General features: G+C 44.6%; 1 protein-coding gene across 4 annotated transcripts in view; it reads left to right on the top strand.

Annotated features, from left to right (window-relative positions):
* SLC4A8 (solute carrier family 4 member 8) overlaps window positions 1-20,620 on the top strand; it is a 72,768-nt gene that overhangs the window by 34,815 nt on the left and 17,333 nt on the right. For 3 of the 4 annotated variants that reach the window (XM_032420316.1, XM_032420319.1, XM_032420317.1), the window contains exons 12-20: window positions 1,531-1,705; window positions 2,303-2,436; window positions 3,185-3,430; window positions 7,115-7,220; window positions 7,820-7,981; window positions 11,087-11,200; window positions 14,566-14,727; window positions 15,648-15,899; window positions 19,130-19,198. In XM_032420316.1, the coding sequence (XP_032276207.1) occupies window positions 1,531-1,705; window positions 2,303-2,436; window positions 3,185-3,430; window positions 7,115-7,220; window positions 7,820-7,981; window positions 11,087-11,200; window positions 14,566-14,727; window positions 15,648-15,899; window positions 19,130-19,198 (1,420 nt within the window). The remainder of the gene's footprint in view (window positions 1-1,530; window positions 1,706-2,302; window positions 2,437-3,184; window positions 3,431-7,114; window positions 7,221-7,819; window positions 7,982-11,086; window positions 11,201-14,565; window positions 14,728-15,647; window positions 15,900-19,129; window positions 19,199-20,620) is intronic. The other variant, XM_032420318.1, reaches the window with a different exon arrangement.

Below are 20,620 nucleotides of genomic sequence, written 5' to 3'. Positions count from 1 at the left end.
TTTTCTAGATTATTTAAAACCAAATCACCGGTATCATGTCATTTTACCTGTAACTACTTCAGTATGTATCTCTGTTTGATGAGGACATTTTAAAAAACAACTATCATGCCATTAAGAAATCTAACACAATTAACACTGATTCTTTAAATTGTCTAATGTTCAGTTCATATTCAACTTTTTGTGATTGTCTTAGCAACATCCTTTTAGAGTTCATTTGTTTGACATAGGATCCAATCAGGGATTGCATTTTGTTATTATGATCCCATTCTATAACAGCTCTCCTTCCTTTTTTTTCTGTGCCACTGATTTGTAGAAGAGACCAGGCCATTTGTCCTGTAGAATGCTGAGTGACTCTTTTTGTGACTCACCTACCAACTTCCACTCTGGTGCAGTGACTCCACTCTTAGAAAAAGTGACCCCTACTCCTCCTTTGTGTGGGATATCTTGCTCTTGATCTGTCTCATCCTTGGGAAGTGGAGAAGGGTCCCCAAAGTCTGCCACCAAGTCCTGTTGATTCTACTTCCTTATTAAGCCCTTGAGTCCATCCACTTCTCCTCATCCCAATCCACTGCCTCCAGTCTCGCCCCACATTCCATTCATTACACCCCTGCCAGAGTGATCCTTCCAGAATGCATGTTTATGTTGTCCTCCTGTTTACAATCCTTCAGTGATGTGACATGCCATTAGCATAAAGTTCTAATTCCGTAAAACAGTTTACAAGACTCTTCGGGACTTGGCTTCTCCAGCTTCTCCATCCTCCTCTATTGGCATTGGCTCCTCACACTGTCTTCCAGCCGTATCTCCGTCAGCCATGCGCTCTCGCCTCTAGGTGGCGCCCGTGCTAGCCCCTCTGCCTCATCTGGCTGACTCCTGGTCCTTTCTCTGAGTCCCTGCGGAAATGTCCCTCCCTGTCCTATGCCGCCCGGGGCACCCTCACAGCACTGCCTATCTCCTGCACTAGACTGCGGGTCCCGGAGAGAAGAGCTGTGTGGTCTTACTCACTGCTGCATCTCCAGTATCTGGCACGATGCCTGACAGGAAGTATCTGCTACTACTTGTCAACTGCATGAATGAATTATTATGCTAATTTCTCAACAGGAAGGTGGGTAGCTGTTCAGAGTAGGAAAGTGCATGTGATGGGGCTTTTTATCTAAACTACATATTATACTAAAACTAACAACTTTAATACCTTGAATTGGTTTTGCACATTTCCTCCTAACAGCTCAGGATTTGAAGTTTGAAGCTATTACTTAATTTCACATTAATTTTTTTGGAACTTCTTATTGAATGGGTAATATGCACACCCAAATTCATTCTTTTTGTGCTTGGGATAATCATTCAAATTCACGCCCTTAGCTGCAAATAGAATCTGTGCTGACCCCCGAGAGAGCTCTTGTACTTGGGATCAAATTACAGGCGAAGTATGTCTTCAGTACAGAACACATTTGAAATGCTTTTCAAATGGGTGCTGTTCAGATACTTTCACAGAAGAGGGACAATGTCAGAGGCCTGTCTGCCATGTTTCCACAGGCTCTTTGGGGGCTTGATATTGGACATCAAGCGGAAGGCCCCCTGGTACTGGAGCGACTACCGGGATGCACTCAGCTTACAGTGTTTGGCCTCCTTTCTGTTCCTGTACTGTGCCTGCATGTCACCTGTCATCACCTTTGGGGGATTGCTCGGAGAAGCCACTGAGGGGCGCATAGTAAGGACTTTTAACCACTTCTCTTGGTCCCAAACAAGACTTAAAATATTGTGCTGCCTGCCAAGTCCGCTGAGGGGAAAATCCCCTGGGCTAGGACTGAGGAGATTGGATTCTTTCTACTGAGTTACTGTGGTCTTCTGACTTCATACCAGACAGCAACAGTTTTCCCTTTAGAACAGACTCTCTTCTGCTTGATATCAATTTCAGTAGTTGATTGCCCAGTTGGATTACCTGGTGCTCAAAAGATGGAAAATGATATATCAATGTCTTTTGATATTTAAGGTGACTCTGACTGATGGCTCATAGTGTGAATTGTATCATTGTGCTTTCTATGTATATTTCAGTACTGAATTGAATCACTGAAGAACAGGACTTAGTTAAGGAATCATATGTGGTTGGATTTGGGCACCTGAATTATCAAAGTGGTATCCATTTACAGGAGTATTAGATAGTGTGTACTCTTCACTCTTGCTAAGATGAAATACAAGCAAATGGCTTGTCGGGGCACACAAGAGAGCTAAGTCAGGAATGTACAGAAGCCCACATTACTGGTTACAGATGGGCTATGGGCTCTGATGATTTCTTTTCCCCCCTCAGAGTGCAATTGAATCCTTGTTTGGAGCCTCCATGACTGGGATTGCCTATTCCTTGTTTGCGGGACAGGCTCTCACCATCCTGGGAAGTACGGGGCCAGTGCTTGTATTTGAAAAGATTTTGTTCAAATTCTGCAAGTAAGACATTTGGTTTTCTGAAAACTCTAACTGGATGTGTTATTGTGTTGTTAGGATTGAATGCCAGGATCTTAGGCGAGTATAAGGAGGCAAATATTACTCTGGATTGTAAAACCCGGAAGAAGAACATCATTTGGTCTGTTGTCCTGCCCCCCGGGTAGTACCGTACCTAAAATAAAGTCTTAAAGAGCTTTATTAATGTTCCTCAGCCATCACTGAAGTCTTCACTTTTTATCTTAAAAAAAAAAAAAAAGTTCCCTAGCTAATTCGGATTCCTCTATTTTTATTTCAAGTCCATTTTTAATTTGGCCTAATATGCCCCCTTCATATTCTGGTTGCTAGTGATGGTAGGGACTTGGCAGCGCCCTTGTTTCCCTACTTTTCCTATAAGATCTTTTCTTCATTTTGCATTAGGAGTAGGAACATGTGGAACAAGGGCGAGCTCCTTTTTCCTAGCTGCAAGAATAAGATCTGAATCACGTTGGCTGGTAACGGCAGAAATGGGTGAGGGGCAATACCTTCCTTCTCTGCTTCCCACGTCCTTGCTGTGGCAAATACCAGCTGCGGAGCAGATCTTTTGTCACAGCTGTCCCTGGGCAACCTTTAGGAGGGAAGGGCAGTCAGAATTAGGGATAAACTAGGTCACAATACTTGAATGGGTACTACGAGATGAACTAACCACATTTCTGACCCTTCGTCTTGTAATTCGTCCATCCATACTTTCTGATGAACCTTGGTCTTGTTTCAGAGACTACGCTCTTTCATACCTCTCCCTGCGAGCTTGTATTGGACTGTGGACCGCCTTCCTGTGTATTGTCCTTGTGGCAACCGATGCCAGTTCCCTTGTCTGTTACATTACCCGCTTCACGGAAGAAGCGTTTGCCTCCCTGATTTGCATTATTTTCATCTATGAAGCCATAGAAAAGCTGATTCACCTGGCAGAGACCTACCCCATCCACATGCACAGCCAGCTGGACCACCTTAGCCTGTATTAGTAAGTATGCTTTCTGCTTGTCTTTTTTTTTTTTTAAATTGAGCAGAAGGCCTGAGTTTATTGGCTGGATACAGTGTACCAGGCAGTACTTGTAGCTTGTGTTAAGGAATAAGGAAGGGTCTTGGCCCTCTCACTGGGAAATAGGGCTCAGGTGCGGATGTGGAGACTTGGGGGACATGCCCCAGAGGAGAACAGTTAGGAGTAATGATGGAGAGGATGGATTAAGAGTGAAACTCAGGGCACATGAGAACTGCTTTCCAGAGCATGGCCTTTGGTTCAGGCATGAGACAAAAATGGGCTGCAAAGGGAGTGGGGAGTGTTCAAGTGAGTTGTTGGGAGGGACTTCCTTTTGCAAGGATTTGTGAGTCCCTGGACCATGTTATCAAGATTCTCTGAAAGTATGTACAGGCTACTCTTAGGAATCATTAGGTAGAGATATAATAGTAATTCCTGAGAGTTCCACGGGCCTCTTACTTTGTTTCCTAAAGATCTAATAATCTATTTAGTTACCTAGATTTCAACCCAAGAGACCATTTTCTTCACATATTTAATACAGTTTGGATCAGCTGGAAATGAAACCCCGTATTTGGCTGTGTTTTCAACCATCTAGGAGAGTCTGGTCCTATAAAACATTTCTTCTCTGGAATAGTATTCTCCAAATTATGACAAAACACCCTCAACCTTTAGCTCTATCCATCAAGTTCCCTCCCTGCTGGCCGTACATTTCTGATGAGGAGGGTCTGGTTGTGAAACGAACAATTTCAACCTGAAACTGAGCAGAGAGAGCAGACTGCATGGAGGTGTCTGTCACCTAGCCACAGATACACTTCTGTAGATTTTGCTTATCCATTTATTAACCTTTTGAAGGTCCAAATTCATAAAAAATTTGTTAGAATTTTGAAATTATTTTATTACAAAATAACAACCATTGAGGGTATGATTTTTAAAGCCTTGTGGATTGCCGATGGGCATTGGGGTAAGGTTCATTCTTTGACCTTTTTAAAAATCATATATTCAGGGGTGCCTGGGTGGCTCAGTCGTTGGGCGTCTGCTTTCGGCTCGGGTCATGATCTCTGCTCAGCAGGGAGCCTGCTTCTCCCTCTCCCACTCCCCCTGCTTGTGTTCCCTCTTTCACTGTGTCTCTGTCAAATAAACAAATAAAATCTTTAAAAAAAATCATATATTCATTTAACAAATATTTGTTGAGAACCTACTATGTGCCAGGCACTGTTTTAGGCCCTCAAAACATAAGGCATGACAGACAAAGGATCTACCTTCCTGAGGCTTATATCCCAGTGGGAGAAGACAGACAAAAGTAACCAGCCCTGGATTGAGTAGACTTTGGGTCAGGATACTGTAATTCTGTGTTAGTAAAGCTCAAGATGGTATTTTTCTTAGTTGCATTCCACTGTTGGAGCTGTGAAGCTAGAACTCTCCAACTCTTTAAATGATTTTATGTTAGTATGTGTTGAACTGATTTTTAAATTTTTTAATTAATTACTTAATTTTTTAAAAGATTTTATTTATTTGAGAGAGAGAGGGTGGGAGGGAGAGAGAAAATGCAAGTTGGGGGAAGGGCAGAGGGAGAGGGAGAAGCAGACGCCTCCCTGACCTGGGGCTCCATCTGAAGACCTGGGGATCATGACCTGAGCTGAAGGCAGACGCTTAACTGACTGAGCCACCCAGGCGCCACTGGAACTGAATTTTTAAGAGCAGTTTAGGTTCACAGCAAAATTGAGCAGAAGATGCAGAGAGTTCCCATCTACCCTCTGCTCCCACACATGTGCAGGTCCTCTGCTGTCACCATCCCATATACCAGAGTGGTAAGTTTGTTGCAACCAATGAATTTACATTGATACATCATTATCGCCCAAAGTCCATAGTTTACGTTAGGGTTCACTCTTGGTATTATACATTCTGTGGGTTTTGATGAATCTATAATGATATATCCACTATTATAATATCATACAGAATAGTTTCACTGCCTTAAAAATCCTCTGTGCTCTGCCTACTCATCCCTTGCTAACACTCCAACCCCTGGCAACCGCTGATCTTTTCTAGCATCTTCATAGTTGTGCCTTTTCCGCAATGTCATATAGTTGTAATCATGCAGTATATAGGCTTTTCAGACTGGCTTTGTTCACATAGTATTATCTCCTTAAAGGTCTTTTATGTCTTTTAATGCCTTGATAGTTTGTTTCTTTTTAGTGCTGAATAATAGTCCATTGTCTAGGTATTCTATAGCTCATCCATTCACCTACTAAAGGACATCTTCGTTGCTTCCAAGTTTGGAATTGATTTTTTTTAAGGTTTATTTATTTATTTTAGAGAGAGAGAGAGAGAAAGAGAGCATGGGTTGGGGTGGGGGAGCAAAGGGAGAGGGAGAGAGTCCCAAGCAGACTCTGTGCTGAGTGCGGATCCATGACCCGGAGATCACAACCTGAGCGGAAACCAAGAGTCTGACGTTCAACCAACTGCGCCATCCAGCCACACCTGGAATTGATTTTTTATACCTAAATATAGGACTTTATAGCTTTCCCAATTACTTTTCATTTTGTTGGTTTCCTCCTATTACAATCTGTTGAGATCTTTTTGTATTTTAATTTTGTCATACTAGATGGTTAGAAGGCATGCCCATTAAATTTACAGATGATACAAAGTTGGTGGGAATGGCTATGTAGTTGTGTATACTGGGAGCCAGTTCAAGCATGAAGCATGTTGGGACTGGGAAGTAACATGGTGGCCAGTGGGACAAGTCTGATCTGGTCTGGTTAGATGAAAGAGGAGGCTACTGTGGTGGGATATTACCAGGAATAATGCAGTGAAGAGCTTGCATCACAATTCCAGGAGACTCTGATTTTTATTTTTATTTTAATTTTTTTAAAGAGTTTATTTATTTATTTGACAGAGAAAGAGCACAAGCAGGGGGAGCGGCAGACAGGGGGAGAGAAGCAGGCTCCCCATTGAGCAAGGAGCCCCATACCCTGGGATCATGATCTGAGCCGAAGGCAAACACTCAACCAACTGAGCCACCCAAGCATCTCGAGACTCTGATTTTTAGAGCAAGAATGTGATGGGATATAGGGAGCAAGAAGGAGATAGCCAGGCTTGGAGGAGACTGTTGAGAGCTGACTAGGGTATCAGGTCCTCCTTGCTCTGTAGATTGAATTTCAAGGGAAGGGCCTGAGAGAAAGAAACTAAGCAGGAAACCACCAGGGCTCATTCTGGGCACATGAGGCACCGAGCGTGATTGTCGGCACAATTTAATTCAAGACCCACATGCTGATTTGTGTCTGTCTTTAGTAATGGCTGACTGAAAAATAAGGGTGTGGTTGGGCTTACGCCTGGGCCTCAAGCAACAGGACCAATCTCAGGGATCTGAGGCAGGCAAAGGAGCAACAAGGCAGGCTCTGACAGAGCCTTTAGCCCAGTCATGGCTAAAAGTATTTAAAGATTTTATTTATTTATTTGCCAGAGAGAGAGCGTGCACACAAGCAGGGGGAGTGGCAGGCAGAGGGAGAAGCAGGCTCCCTGATGTGGGACTCGATCCCAGGACCCTGGGACCATGACCTGGGCCGAAGGCAGACACTTAACCGACTGAGCCACCCAGGCATCCCATGGCTAAAAGTATTTAATGGAGTACTTGGCTGCTTTCTTCAGGAATCTTTTTCCTTTTCCCCTTAGCTGCAGGTGTACTCCCCCAGAAAACCCCAACAATCATACCCTACAGTACTGGAAGGACCACAATATCGTGACGACAGAAGTCCACTGGGCCAACCTGACTGTTAGTGTAAGTCTGGGAGCTGCATTATGGCACTGTGACTGCCAGGGGGAAGCTCGGTAGCCCTTCCGCAAGGTCTGGCGTTTTCAAAAACAAAGTTCTTTTTTATTTAAACTATTCTTACTGACCCTTTCTCCCCCTTCAGAAGTCCTCTTGTATATAAAGGGAAAAGAAGATTGCTTTCCTCTTCTCTCCCAGACACCCCCTACCAGGCGACCCTGCGCTAGGGATATGTGGTCATGACACCAGGCAGGGCGGGGGGCACACCCAGATGCGGTGAGGCTTGGAGAACATTCAGACTGGGAAGTGCTCTGTCATATAAACACTACACATTGCCAGGGCCCTCCCAGAACTGCATACTTGCTTGGGACCATCCTGGCTTCATTTCCAAAAGTGCCTAGGGATGAGAAGTCATTGCCATGCTCGGAAGGGGCCAATGTAAGTGGCAGCACCACGCTGTGTGGAGGTCGGGCGGACGCGGCTGGCAGCCTGCGCTCCCCGCGCACCCCCGGCCACTGCCGGGTGACAGTGAGCGGTGGGCCTCGAAGGCCAGAGCTGTCGATTTCCTTGTGCCTGCCTCTTGTCACCCAGAATGCTTGCTCCTCCAGGAATGCCAGGAGATGCATGGAGAGTTCACGGGATCTGCGTGTGGCCATCATGGGCCCTATACTCCTGACGTGCTCTTTTGGTCCTGCATTCTCTTCTTCACCACCTTCATCCTCTCGAGCACCTTAAAGACATTTAAGACAAGCCGCTACTTCCCAACCAGAGTAGGTAGCATGCTCACAAGTTACTTTTGCGTTAGAATTCTAATGTAACGGAGTTGATTCTCAGCCTCCACACTGCCTGCTGGGTGGAGTGGCAGGTGGCAAGCTCCACATGTCCTGGTAAGCCACACTATGGCATTCTTTTCTTCCAGTGTCTGGCAACCTTTCATCAATGTGTGGTGTGGGATGAGGCATTAATACTTAAAAATTTTGTTTAAAAGTGCCAGGTGATGGGTGCCTTGCTGGCTCATTCAGTAGCGCATGTGACTCTTTTTTTTTGTTTTTTAACTAGGTTCCATGCCCAGCATGGAGCCCAACTGAGGGCTTGAACTCACAGCCCTGAGATCAAGACCTGAGCTAAGATCAAGAGTCAGATAGCTAACCAACTCTAGCCACATTAGGGGTAGAGATTACTTAAAAAAAAAAAAGGTCAGGTGGTTTAAGGTGGTTCTCTAAAAGCTATTAACTCTCATGTCCAGAATGCTGTTAAGTTTCATTTCCAGAATGCTGGGACATGTAGCATACAATAGCTAGAGCTTGCTCCTAGATATAGTAAATTAGGATGATCACTTTGGATGCATAGGGGACCTTGCCAGGGATGGCTCTTGTGGCAGCTTGTGAAATCACCGGTCACCTCGACAGCAGCAGCCACAATGCTCCTGAGTTGGTTTGCATGACTGTTTGAAGCCTCAACGATCCTTCCTGATGCAGATGGCACTGTCCGATCGTGACCAGTTTCAGCAGGGCAGAGTTAGAGGCTGGGTGTGGAGTGGCTAAAAGGGGCCACTTTTGCTTTGAAAGGGAGTTCAAATGAGGAGAAATGGTGGTTTTTCTGTAAACGAGGGTTCAATCGGGTGCATTTGCAGAGCAGGAAGTCTGAATGGGGGGGGAGCTCAGTTGCTTAGATATTTACGGTACACACATGCATGACTAAAACACATTCTTAGATTTCAGTGAGACTACACGGTAGTCAAGGGAAGCATATATCAAATAAGTTCTGGGTCATTGTTTCTGGTCTGGACAAATAGTTAATAAGTGGCGGTTCTCTACTAGCTATTTGCCCAGGCCTGGGTTAAGTGCTAGGAGGGATATAAAAGAAGTTTTTTTTTTTAATTTTTATTTTATTTTATTTTTTTTAAAGATTTTATTTATTTATTTGACAGAGAGAGACACAGTGAGAGAGGGAACGCAAGCAGAGGGAGTGGGAGAGGGAGAAGCAGGCTCCCCGCAGAGCAGGGAGCCCGATGTGGGACTCGATCCCAGGACCCTGGGATCATGACCTGAGCTGAAGGCAGACACTTAACAACTGAGCCACCCAGGCGCCCCTAAAAGAAGTTTTTTTTTTTTTTTTAAAGATTTTATTTATTCATTTGAGAGAAAAAGCGAGCACAGGAGTGGGGGAAGGGGCAGAGGGAGAAGCAGACTCCCCGCTGAGCAGGCAGCCTGACGTGGGGCTTGATCCCAGGACCCTGGGATCATGACCTGAGCCAAAAGCAGACACTTAACCGACTGAGCCATCCAGGCGCCCCAAAGGAAGTTTAGAATATGGTTTCTGCCATCATCTAGGAAGGGGAAACATATGAAACATACAGGTCCATATGAGACAGCAGTAGAGAGTTGGGTGTCAGGGCCATAGGAGTTCAGAGGGGAGAGGGCCACTGGACCCCAGGCTGGTCAGATGAACCCAAAATGGCTCATGATGGTGGGGGCAGGTACAGGTGCAGAGAATTTGTGTAACATTCAGAAGAAAACTAATAAAACCAGGTTCAGGGAGCCGGAAACCTCAGGTTTCAAAGGAAAGCAAAGTCAGGTTAAGATATATTTTGGCTTAGATATATTTTGCTCGATCTCTGTTGGAAGTTCAGATTAAGGCAGGCACTGGGCATTTTAGAGGCATTGTATTTTATTAAAGCTACACTAAACTATAAAGCCCTCTGGGGCACAAAACGGTGAGAAGTGCTATAGAGAAAATGAAGCAGGAAAGGAGTAGAGGAGGTGCTGGAGTGGAGGGTGGTGTCATCGGAGATGACCTCAAGGAGAAGGTGATATATGCGTGAACATAAAGGGGGTGAGGGAGCTACCTGAGAGGTTACCTGGAGAAAAAGCATTCCAGGTCTCTGAGCAAGCACAGAGACCCTGAGGTGGGAGTGAGTCTGGCACATGTAAGAAACAAGACAGTGGTCTGTGTGACTGGAGCAGAGTGAGCAAGCGGAGAAGCCCTAGAAGCTGGGCTCAGGGAGGTGATGACTGCAGTGTGCGGGCCTCATAGGCCAAGGCCTTTTGGGTGTTCACCTCAGTGAAATGAGGCACCATTTCAGGGTTTTCATGGAGGAGTGACCTTATCCAACTTCTGTTTTCAATGATCAGTCTGGCAGCTTTCAAGAAGGGCAGAGCAAGGTTTTAATTTTTTTATTTTTTAAAAATTTATTTGAGAGAGAGAGAGAGCATGAGAAGCAGACACCCCATTGAGTGGGGAGCCTGATGCGGGGCTCAATCCCGGGACTCCGGGATTGTGACCTGAGCCGAAGGCAGCCGCTTAACTGACTGAGCCACCCAGGCTCCCCAAGGGCAGAGTAAGGTTAAGGGTCTGCTGTACTTACCGGGACAAGAGCTGATGGTGAACTTGATCTGGATAGGAACAGTGGAGGCGGTGATAGGTGCTCAGATCCGGGATAGATTCTGAAGGTGGAGCCAACAGGACTCGCGTGCAGGTAGATGAGGTGTTGGACATGAGGGAGAAGAGGAGTCAATGCTGCCGCCAAGGTTCTTGGCTGGCACAAATGGACCTTGACTGGTCCCAGAAAATCTTATTCCAAGTTCTCAGAACTATTGCCTACACCTGGGCATGAGTGCTCTGAACAGAACTCTTCACAGTCAGGGTGGTGACATGAGAGTTTGTTGGATAGATCCTTCTCCCCCATCATATCCACCCTTTTGGGGTATTAACTTGGACATATTAACATATTCCTGTTGTTGAAATATGCTTATATTAATTCAATTATAAAACGAAAACATGCTTCTGAGGACTTTTAAAACTTTTATAATACTAAATTATTTTCTACTGAATTTAACCTACTAAAACACTTTTCCAATCCTTTCTCATGCCAGGTACGCTCCATGGTGAGTGACTTTGCTGTCTTCCTCACTATCTTCACAATGGTGATCATTGACTTTTTGATTGGAGTCCCATCACCAAAACTTCAAGTTCCCAGTGTGTTCAAGGTAAACAACTTTCAGGACACATGGTGCCCTCACATGGTTTCCTAGAATCTGCCCCCAAGTTAATCTCAAAGGCCTTACCATACCCGAATCCTGTGTTCTGCAGTGCCCTCCATCTGAACTTTGCTCCTCATTCCTTACCTTTTAGAAGAGCAAACTCTTCAGGCTTGGCTGAATTCAAGCCTGAAAAGTCTGAGAACAGAACCCTAAAGTGGTTTAATGAATGAAAAGTTATGATTTAAAACAATGGAATGCACATGTTTACTTACATACCACATTTGGTGGAAATGTGGGGTCCCTGGAACAAATATGGTTAACAGCTCTTTCATGGAGCATCAACTCTCTAAGGGCACTGGAAGGGATAAAGAAGCTGGATTAGGACTTGGCCCCTGTCCTCAAGGATCTTGCCGTGTGAAGAGGTGAGTGGGCCAGGGGGCCTCACCAACAGTGTAGCGTTCCTGCCAGAGTAACCAGGACAGCTCTTCAGCCCTATTTCATTGTTTCTTTGTGTAACTCTCTATAATCTGTAATACATTGCCCAAAATATATTTTCCCCAAAGATACAAATGTAGTGATCTGAAGGGGCACATGCACCCCAATGTTTATAGCAGCAATGTCCACAATAGCCAAACTATGGAAAGAGCCTAGATGTCCATCAACAGATGAATGGATAAAGAAGATGTGGTATATATATACAATGGAATATTATGCAGCCATCAAAAGGATGAAATCTTGCCATTTGCAACGACGTGGTAGAACTAGAGGGTATTACGCTAAGTGAAATAAGTCAATCAGAGAAAGACAAGTATCATATGATCTCACTGATATGAGGAATTTGAGAAACAAGACAGAGGATCATAGGGGAAAGCAGGGAAAAATGAAACAAGACAAAACCGGAGAGGGAGACAAACCATAAGAGACTCTTAATCTCAGGAAACAAACTGAAGGTTGTTGGAGTGGAGGGGAGAAGAAGGGATGGGGTGGCTGGGTGATGGACATTAGGGAGGGTAGGTACTATGGTGAGCACTTTGAATTGTGTAAGACTGATGAATCACAGACCTGTACCCCTGAAACAAATAATACATTATATGTTAATTAAAAAAATTAAAAAAAATTTTTGCACAAAATGTATACAAAAAAATCAAACAAATGATCATATGGGGGACTCTAGATCTATTTCATTTGAGGGGCACTGAGTAACACAGAGGATGGGAAGCTGAGCTCAGTTCCACAGGCCCCACAAGAGCAGAGGGGAGGGAAAGCCTGGGTGTCCTCAGTGCCCTGAGAAGAATCCTACAATGAGAAGGCAGGAGAGTCTGGGGAGGAGAAGGAAGATGGGAATAAAGGCAGTCCTTGGCTTATAAACATCCCTGTACCGTGCGCCTTTGTCTTCCCTTTCTTTTTCTCTCCCTCCCTGAAATAGGCCTGGTTAAAAATATCTTTTTCCATATTGCCTGAAAAATTTTAATTTTATTTTGTTAAATGCACTGCAATGCCATCAGTTAGAAATTTGTGGATTAAAAAACACCCTCTTTAAAAATATAATTCCTCCGAGAATATGTCATTCTCACCTTTGAATGAGTGCAGTCAGCTTTCTCTCTAATACCTAGCTGAGGTCACCCCACCAGGAGGAATGGATTTGGTGTAAAAATAAGTAATTTGATAACATTAAGTAGTCCTTGGAAAGGTTCCCTGATGGGTAGGCTTAAGATAGTCAGAAGGTACTGAATTTCTGGGACATCTGGGAAGAAGGCCTCTGGGAGGTGGGAGAGAGATAAGAAGGGAAAATGGGAGAATGTCAAGGAAAATGTTGCTCATTGGCAGGCCTCGCTTTCAGGAAGCAGAGAAGAAATTTTCTTCCTTCTTTCCTTCCCTATTATGTCACATGGCCCCTGGTGATTAAGATCCAATCCAAAGGCCAGTACTATTACTGGTGTGTTAATGTCAGTCAGAGGTTTGTTTTTTTTTTAAGATTTTTAAAAATTTATTCATTTGAGAGAGAGAGTGCGAGGGAGTGAGAGCACGAGCGGGGGTGGTGGTCAGAGGGGAGAGGGAGAAACAGACTCCCTGCTAAGCAGGGAGCTTGATTCCAGGACCCCGGGACCGTGACCTGAGCTGAAGGCAGACGCTTGATCAACTGAGCCACCCAGGCGCCCCATGTAGGTCAGAGTTTAGTAAATTCTTGTGTTGACCTGAGAATTTAACTATCACTTAAAACATTGTTACTAAGGAGACATGGATTCTATAAACTTTCAGAACTTAACCCATTCATAATTTGGGATTTGTTGGCATTATTGATCAGTCTTTGAATCCTAGAGTTGTGACCAATATGGACCCAACTACTTTGGATATAACAGTCTTTGCTTTGTTCATTGAGTTTGGGTTAATTCTGGGCCATTTTGTATCCCTGGCCTTTTATCTTCCATTACTACTTGCCAAACAAGGGGAGCGTTTCTTCCCCAGAGTACCCTGGAAGGGGTTTGAGGATCTAGGAGAGTTTAGGTATGTCATTAACACTCAAACAAGATTTATGAACAGTAGTGGTCTTACAGGGGTATTGGAGAGGGTCCTAGACCTAACAAGCTCCCAAGTTCAGTAGTCTTGGGCTCTTCTCTCAAGTCTCTAGTACCTGGGCTCCTGTTTCACATGCCTTCATCCCTGGACCAATACAATCTAAGCCCATGAGATTCCAAGCAACTGGCTCTACTCTGCCTTTATTTGTGCTGTAGACATACATTATATGGCTTCTGGAGGGAAGCAGTCCAAAATCTGGAGGAGGATAGTCAAAATTATTTATATTTGCCTCAATTATAATTGTATTAAAATTCTTTTTTGACAACGGATTTTGTTATTTTACTTGGACTAACGTTCAGATAAATTTCTTTCTCTGTATGTGGGTTTGGAGAGTAGGGGAAGAAGTAAAGGATTAATGAATATTTCACAGGGAGTTGATAATCGAGGATTGACTCAAAGGGAATTTGGAACAAGGTCATAGATTTCTTAAGGAGTTGCTCTATTTCATGACTTTTTTTTTTTTAAGATTTTATTTACTTGAGAGAGAGAAAGCAAGTGAGACAGAGAACACGAGCAGGGGGAGCGTCAGGCAGAGGGAGAGGGAGAAGCAGACTCCCTGCTGAGTAGGGACCCCAAAGTGGGGCTCGATCTGAGGACCCCGGGACCATGACCTGAACTGAAGGCAGATGCTTAACCGACTGAGCCACCCAGGCACCTCACGTGACTTTTTCTTTTTTAAAGGATTCTCATTTAAGAATAAAAATAATGTGGATATTGTGGTTCAGTTTGATCTATTTTGCCCTAATGACTATAGTTAAAATATAAAAATAAAACTTTGTTTTTTTCCCCTGTAGCCAACAAGGGATGATCGAGGGTGGATTATTAGTCCCATTGGCCCCAATCCCTGGTGGACTGTGATAGCTGCAATTATCCCGGCTCTTCTCTGCACTATCTTAATATTCATGGACCAGCAGATCACAGCTGTCATCATTAACAGGAAGGAACACAAGCTCAAGGTAACAAAAGTTCTGACCTAGAAGGACAAATGGCAGCCTGTTACTGTGTTTTGTTTTGTTTTGTTTTTTTATTTTAGGGTAAGCCCTTTTAGACCAGGAACGATAGAACCTGGATAAAAACAGTCATGGAAGGAGCTCATAAAGGGTTTTCAGGGGTTTCCAATCCCTCCATTAATGACAAAGATTGGTTTGGAGATGAAACCAGAGTAGAGCATGATGGAATGATGTGAAGGGAGCTTGGACTCCGTTACTGTCCTTGCAAACCTGTGGGGAAGGTGGGTGGGCAAAATTCCTTGTGGTCCCTACACAGGCTTATCTTTCCGAGGTTCAGTTCAGGGCTTGGGCCACTGTTTCCGAGAGTCAGATATTCTCCCATTGGTGTCCATTACTGGGGTTTCCAGACTGAACCTTGAGCGCAGGGATTCTAAGGAGATAGGGTTGATTCCAGCACATTTATTAGTGAGAGGCTTCATGCCTTCATCTCTGTTCTTTCCTTATGTAGAGTAGGCAAATCCATTTTGTCAAGGATCTGGGAGTGTTTGTAAGAAGCCATTTATCTCCAACTCCTGTATTGTCTACCATCTAGACACTAGGATGATCAAGATGTGGCTTGGCCTCTGGTTACTCTGCCAAGAAAAGATGAATCTTTGAATGTATGAGACTCCGGGTGAGATCTGGGGGCACTTGAATAAAAAATGGGTATGGCATGTATAGGATAGGCTAAGGTTTCTTTCTTTTTTTTTTTCCTTCTCTGTTCCCTCCAAACCAGGAGGGGCTGGAAGACTCATCTGGGATCCCTGGACCCCTTCTTCCTTACCCATATACCCCTTCCTGCTTTGGGCCTGAGACTCTTAGCTCACTGTTCTGTGCCCCACTACAGCCAGCCCACGGGTGGTGACGGAGACTCTGTTTCCCCACAGAAAGGTTGTGGTTACCACCTGGACCTGCTGATGGTGGCCATCATGCTGGGTGTCTGCTCCATCATGGGCCTGCCCTGGTTTGTGGCTGCAACTGTCCTGTCCATCACACACGTGAACAGCCTCAAACTAGAATCTGAGTGCTCTGCTCCTGGAGAACAACCCAAGTTCTTGGGCATCCGAGAACAGAGAGTGACAGGCCTTATGATCTTTGTGCTGATGGGCTGCTCAGTCTTCATGACGGCCATATTAAAGGTAACCATTCATTCACACGTTAGATAAATATTTAGTACCTGATTTGTGTCAGGAATTCCATTAGGTACTGGGAATACAGTGTACACCAAAGAGATCCACATACAAATACCTGCCCTGAAAGAGCTTACTCAAGCAGAGTAAGACAGACAAGATGTAGTTAAGGAAGTTAGTTAAGAAAACAAACATGAGGGGCGCCTGGCTGGCTCAGTCAGTAGAGCATATGACTCTTGATCTCGGGGTTGTGGTTTCGAACCCCATGTTGGGTGTAGAGATTACTCAAAAATAAAATCTTAAAAAAAAAAAGAGGGGCGCCTGGGTGGCTTAGTTGGTTAAGCTTCTGACTCTTGATTTCAGCTTGGGATCTTGGATTCAGGCCCCGCGTTGGGCTCCACTCTGGGCATGGAGCCTACTTAAAAAAAAAAAAAAAATGAAAAAAGAGGAGAGGGGAGGGAAGGGTAAAAAAAAAAAGAAAGGAAACAAACATGATAATTATAGAATATGAAAATGATAAAAGGAAATATATAGTGTTCTGTGGTGCCTTAGAGAATTAGGGAGTGCTGTTCTAGTTAGTGTGGTCAGAGAAGGCTTCTACAGAGATGGTATTTAAGATGAGATGGAGCAGCCATGCCACAGATGGAGGGAGCCAGCATAGGGAAAGGGAGAATAGCAATCTAGTCAGGCCCTGAGATGGGAAAGAGTGATATGTGTTCTAAGAAGTATGAGGGCCATGTGGCTCAAGGGTATTGAGTCAAGGCAAGAGCATAGTGAAATGAGAGTGAAGAGCATGTAGGGGCAGATCATGCAGGGCCTTGTTGACTCTGGTAAAGTTAACCTTTGAAGGGTTAACTTTCAGGCAAGGGATATGATCCATTTAATATTTTTATTTTTACTTATTTTTTTAAAGATTATTTGAGAGAGAGAGAGAGAATAAGCAATGGGGAGGGGCAGAGGGAGAGAGAAAGAGAGAGAAAGCAGACTCCCTGCTAAGCAGAAAGCCTGACGCGGGGCTTGATCCCAGGACCTAGAGACCATGACCTGAGCCAAAGGCAGATGCTCAACCGACCTAGCCACCCAGGTGCCCCTCCATTTAGTATTTTTTAAAAGATCACTCTGGCCAATGTCTAGAGAATAAGTTTTTAGGGTTGGGAAAAATAGAAGCAGAGTTGCTAGTGAGGCTATTATAAGTGGGAGATGCTGGTGACTTGAGTAGGGAAGGGATGGAGAAAAGGCATGACTTCTGTATATCTTGGAGGCAGACCCAAAGTCTTGCTGATTGACTGGATGTGGAATGGAGAGTGGAAAATGGAAAAATCAAAATGCCTGCTAGGTTTCTGATTTGACCATCTGGGTGGAGAGTACTGACATTTAAGATGGAAAAGACTGCTTGAAGGAGGAAGTGATTTTGTGAGAGGTGGTGGGGCTATGGTCAGATTTTGGGTGAGATATCCAGGAGGCAACTGTGTGAAGAAGCTAGAGGAAGGTTCTGGATTAAAAATATAAATGTGGGAGTCAACAGCACTTAGTGGTACAGCCATGGGAGTAGATAAGATCACTCAGGGAGAAGGGTAGATATAAAAGAGAAGTAGGCCCAGAGGCAAGAGCAGAGTCTAAGGAGCTCCAATATTTAGAAGTCGGGTAGAGGAGGAGATAGCAACAGAGACCCAGAAGGAGCTGCCAGAGAGGTAGGAGGGAAACCAGGAGGGTGTGGTCTCAGGGAAGCCAAGTGAGGGGAATGTTTCCAGAAAGAGGGATTGGTTAGAATCTGTCTAGAAAGATAAAGACTAAACCAAGCCATTGGATTTGGCAACATGGGGGCCTAACGTGACTCGACAAGAACAGATTCAGTGGAATGATAGGGCTGAAGTTGAATTACAGGGAAGTGAAGAGCAAATAAGAGGTGAGAAGTAAAGAGATCGTGGGCAGAGAGCTCTTTCAAGAGATTTTTCTGTGAAATGGAACGGAAAATGGGCAGTGGCTGGTGTGAGATATGGGGTTAAAAGAGGATTTTGGGAAAGATGGAAGATACCTTGAATGTGAGAAAAAAATATTTAGTTTTGTAGGTGTAAGTTTTGCATCTGGGAAAAACGGGGTGAAAAGGAAAGCTCTATGGCTGTATCGCCAAGCCCCATTACTTGGCTCCCTTGCCTCCTTTCTCCTTCTTTTGGTGAATCTTCAACCACCCCAGCTTGCACTGTGAGTGCTATTTAAGGGTGACAGTTGAGAGAAATGGTAAAGGATTTGGAACCATCTTCCTGGCCCCTTACTTTCCACCCAATCCACCTCTCCTCATGCCCCCTCCCCCCCTTCTACTCTCTGTCCCCAGCCTGGTCCCCACTCCTACCTCTGGTCTAGCTGCCATTTGGAGGAGCCCAAAGGTTGCTGCTCGTCCAGGAAGGTAACCACAAAGGCATGGCCAGTGGGCATCACTGGGCCTTCCTAGAACTGGCTCAGAAGGCTTCTTTCAGGAAGTCATTCAGTAGTTCCACAAGCAAGGTTAGCACCAAACTGAGAGGTCTACTCACTCTACAGTTGAAACAGCATAAAATCCAATGGGGATTTTCTAGTTCTGAGAGGAATTATGTTTGGGAATGTTCTTTAGCTTCAGAATAAAAGCAAGTCAAGTTTAGTCTTTAGCTATAAGACTTCCCTTGCCTTCATTCCGCAGGCCTCATTTCCCTACTGCATCGAGTTGCCCTGAAGATTACCAATGAGGTGTGATAGGTGTGTATGTATATTCAAGGGCAGTTAATGATGTTGATCTTTCTCCCCAAATCATTCCCTCTCTGATACCTCCCCATTCCTGTCCCTAAGGCTCTTGTTAGCAGAAAGGAAACTTTTTAGTCCATGTTAAAACACGCCAAATCCCTGAGATGATTGATTATGTAATTAGTTTTAAAAGGTATCAGTTCTGTAAAAGGGGGATGTGTGTGTGTGTGTGTGTCCACCCATGCCCACGGAGGAGGAAGAGCCAGGCAGGGGTAAAATGTGAGGCCTACAATTTAACCAGGGCCGGATTACTCTTATGTGTAATCATTTCATCTCAGAACAAAATGATGTTTTTTTTCATCATTGTCAGCTTCTGATTTTGCTTCTCCTTCTAAATCATGCAAAGGTAGCAGAAACTAATGCAATGTTTATGCAGTGGTTTGGGGACTTTGTTTCCTTCTTGGAGATTTAGAAGTTTATGATACCTAATTTAATTTCTGGTCTTTTTGCCCTTTTGTCTTCAGTTTATCCCAATGCCAGTACTCTATGGAGTTTTCCTCTACATGGGAGTTTCCTCACTACAAGGAATTCAGGTATTGCACGGTTCAGCTAGGGCAACGGCTTTGCACCGCGAGCTCATCCATCCTGACCGGGGAGGGAGGGCTCTCCCAGGGACACACAAACCCATTCCTGAGAACCCCTTTCCTAGGCTTGCGGGTTAAAGCTGTTTGAGACGTTTCTTTGGGCATTGGGCAAGTCATTTGGACAGTCAAGCTGGCATGAGGGTACAGAGACTTTCAGGATGGCCTGGCTTGATGTCATTCATGGTGCCAGTCATTCATTAGCTATTTAACAGACAGATATTAGGCTTCCACGCATGGATCGCGCTAGTTGTCGGGCCAGGGCTGCAGTGGGAGCTAGGGAGACGGGACCCGTAGTAGTGGGGGCTGCTCCAGGTAAGCGGGTACTACTTCCTGTCACGCTCTGCCTTCGCCCATCTGTCAACTCATTCCTCTGAGTCATTTGAACATAGAAAGTCAGGAGCTGGCCACAGATAACGTGGGCACCCCAGATGATTCGATAACTTAGTTTCTTCTATTGGTGGCTGTTTCCTCTTTGTTTTTATGGAATGTCCAACGGTCATTCTTACCCGCTGAGTTTTAGTGTGACCTTGGGCAGGTTATTGAATCCCTCTGGGTCTCTGTTTTCCTTTTTATTCATTTTTAATTTTATTTATTTATTTATAGAGATTCTATTTCTTTATCTGAGAGAGAGGGAGTGAGAGAGAGAGAGAGAGGGAGCCTGATGCGGGCCTTGATCCCAGGACTCCAGGATCATGACCTGAGCTGAAGGCAGACGCTTAACGACTGAACCACCCAGGCGCCCTTTCATGTGCTTATTATCGCCAAATGTAGGGGAGCGGCAGAGGGAGAGGGAGAAGCAGACTTCCTGCTGAGCAGGAATCCTGACATGGGGCTCCATTCTAGGACCCTGGGTTCATGACCTGAGCAGAAGGCAGACGCTTAACTGACTGAGCCACGCAGGCGCCCCTGTTTTCCTTTTTATGATATAAGGATGATCATATGTTCTATATCCAGAATGTTATGAAGGTTTTTTTTTATCTTTTTATTATAAATAATCAATGAAAACCTTCAAACCCCTCAAAGAACAAGTAAGAGATTTGGTTTTGATAAGCAGAAAGATGGAACTGGCTTATTTTATTTTCAACACTCCCTGAGAAAGATCTCTCAGGAGCCAGTGTGGGATAGAAGAAAGAAATTTGAACCTAGAATTAGAAAAGATGGATTTAGGGACACCTGGCTGGCTCAGTATATAGAGCATGTGCCTCTTGGTCTCAGAGTCGTGAATTCAACCCCCGTGCTGGGTATAGAGATTACTTAAAAAAAACCTTAAAAAAAAAAAAAGAAAACAGGAGCACCTCAGTGGCTCAGTTGGTCAAGCGTCTGCCTTCGGCTCAGGTCATGATCCTGGGGTCCTGGGATCGAGCCCCATGT

The sequence above is a fragment of the Phoca vitulina genome, unplaced genomic scaffold (assembly GCF_004348235.1).
Source record: "Phoca vitulina isolate PV1807 unplaced genomic scaffold, GSC_HSeal_1.0 scaffold23, whole genome shotgun sequence".
Classification (NCBI taxonomy): domain Eukaryota; kingdom Metazoa; phylum Chordata; class Mammalia; order Carnivora; family Phocidae; genus Phoca; species Phoca vitulina.
The sequence above is the reverse complement of the archived record's forward strand: the minus strand, read 5'-3'. Positions and strand labels throughout refer to the sequence as shown.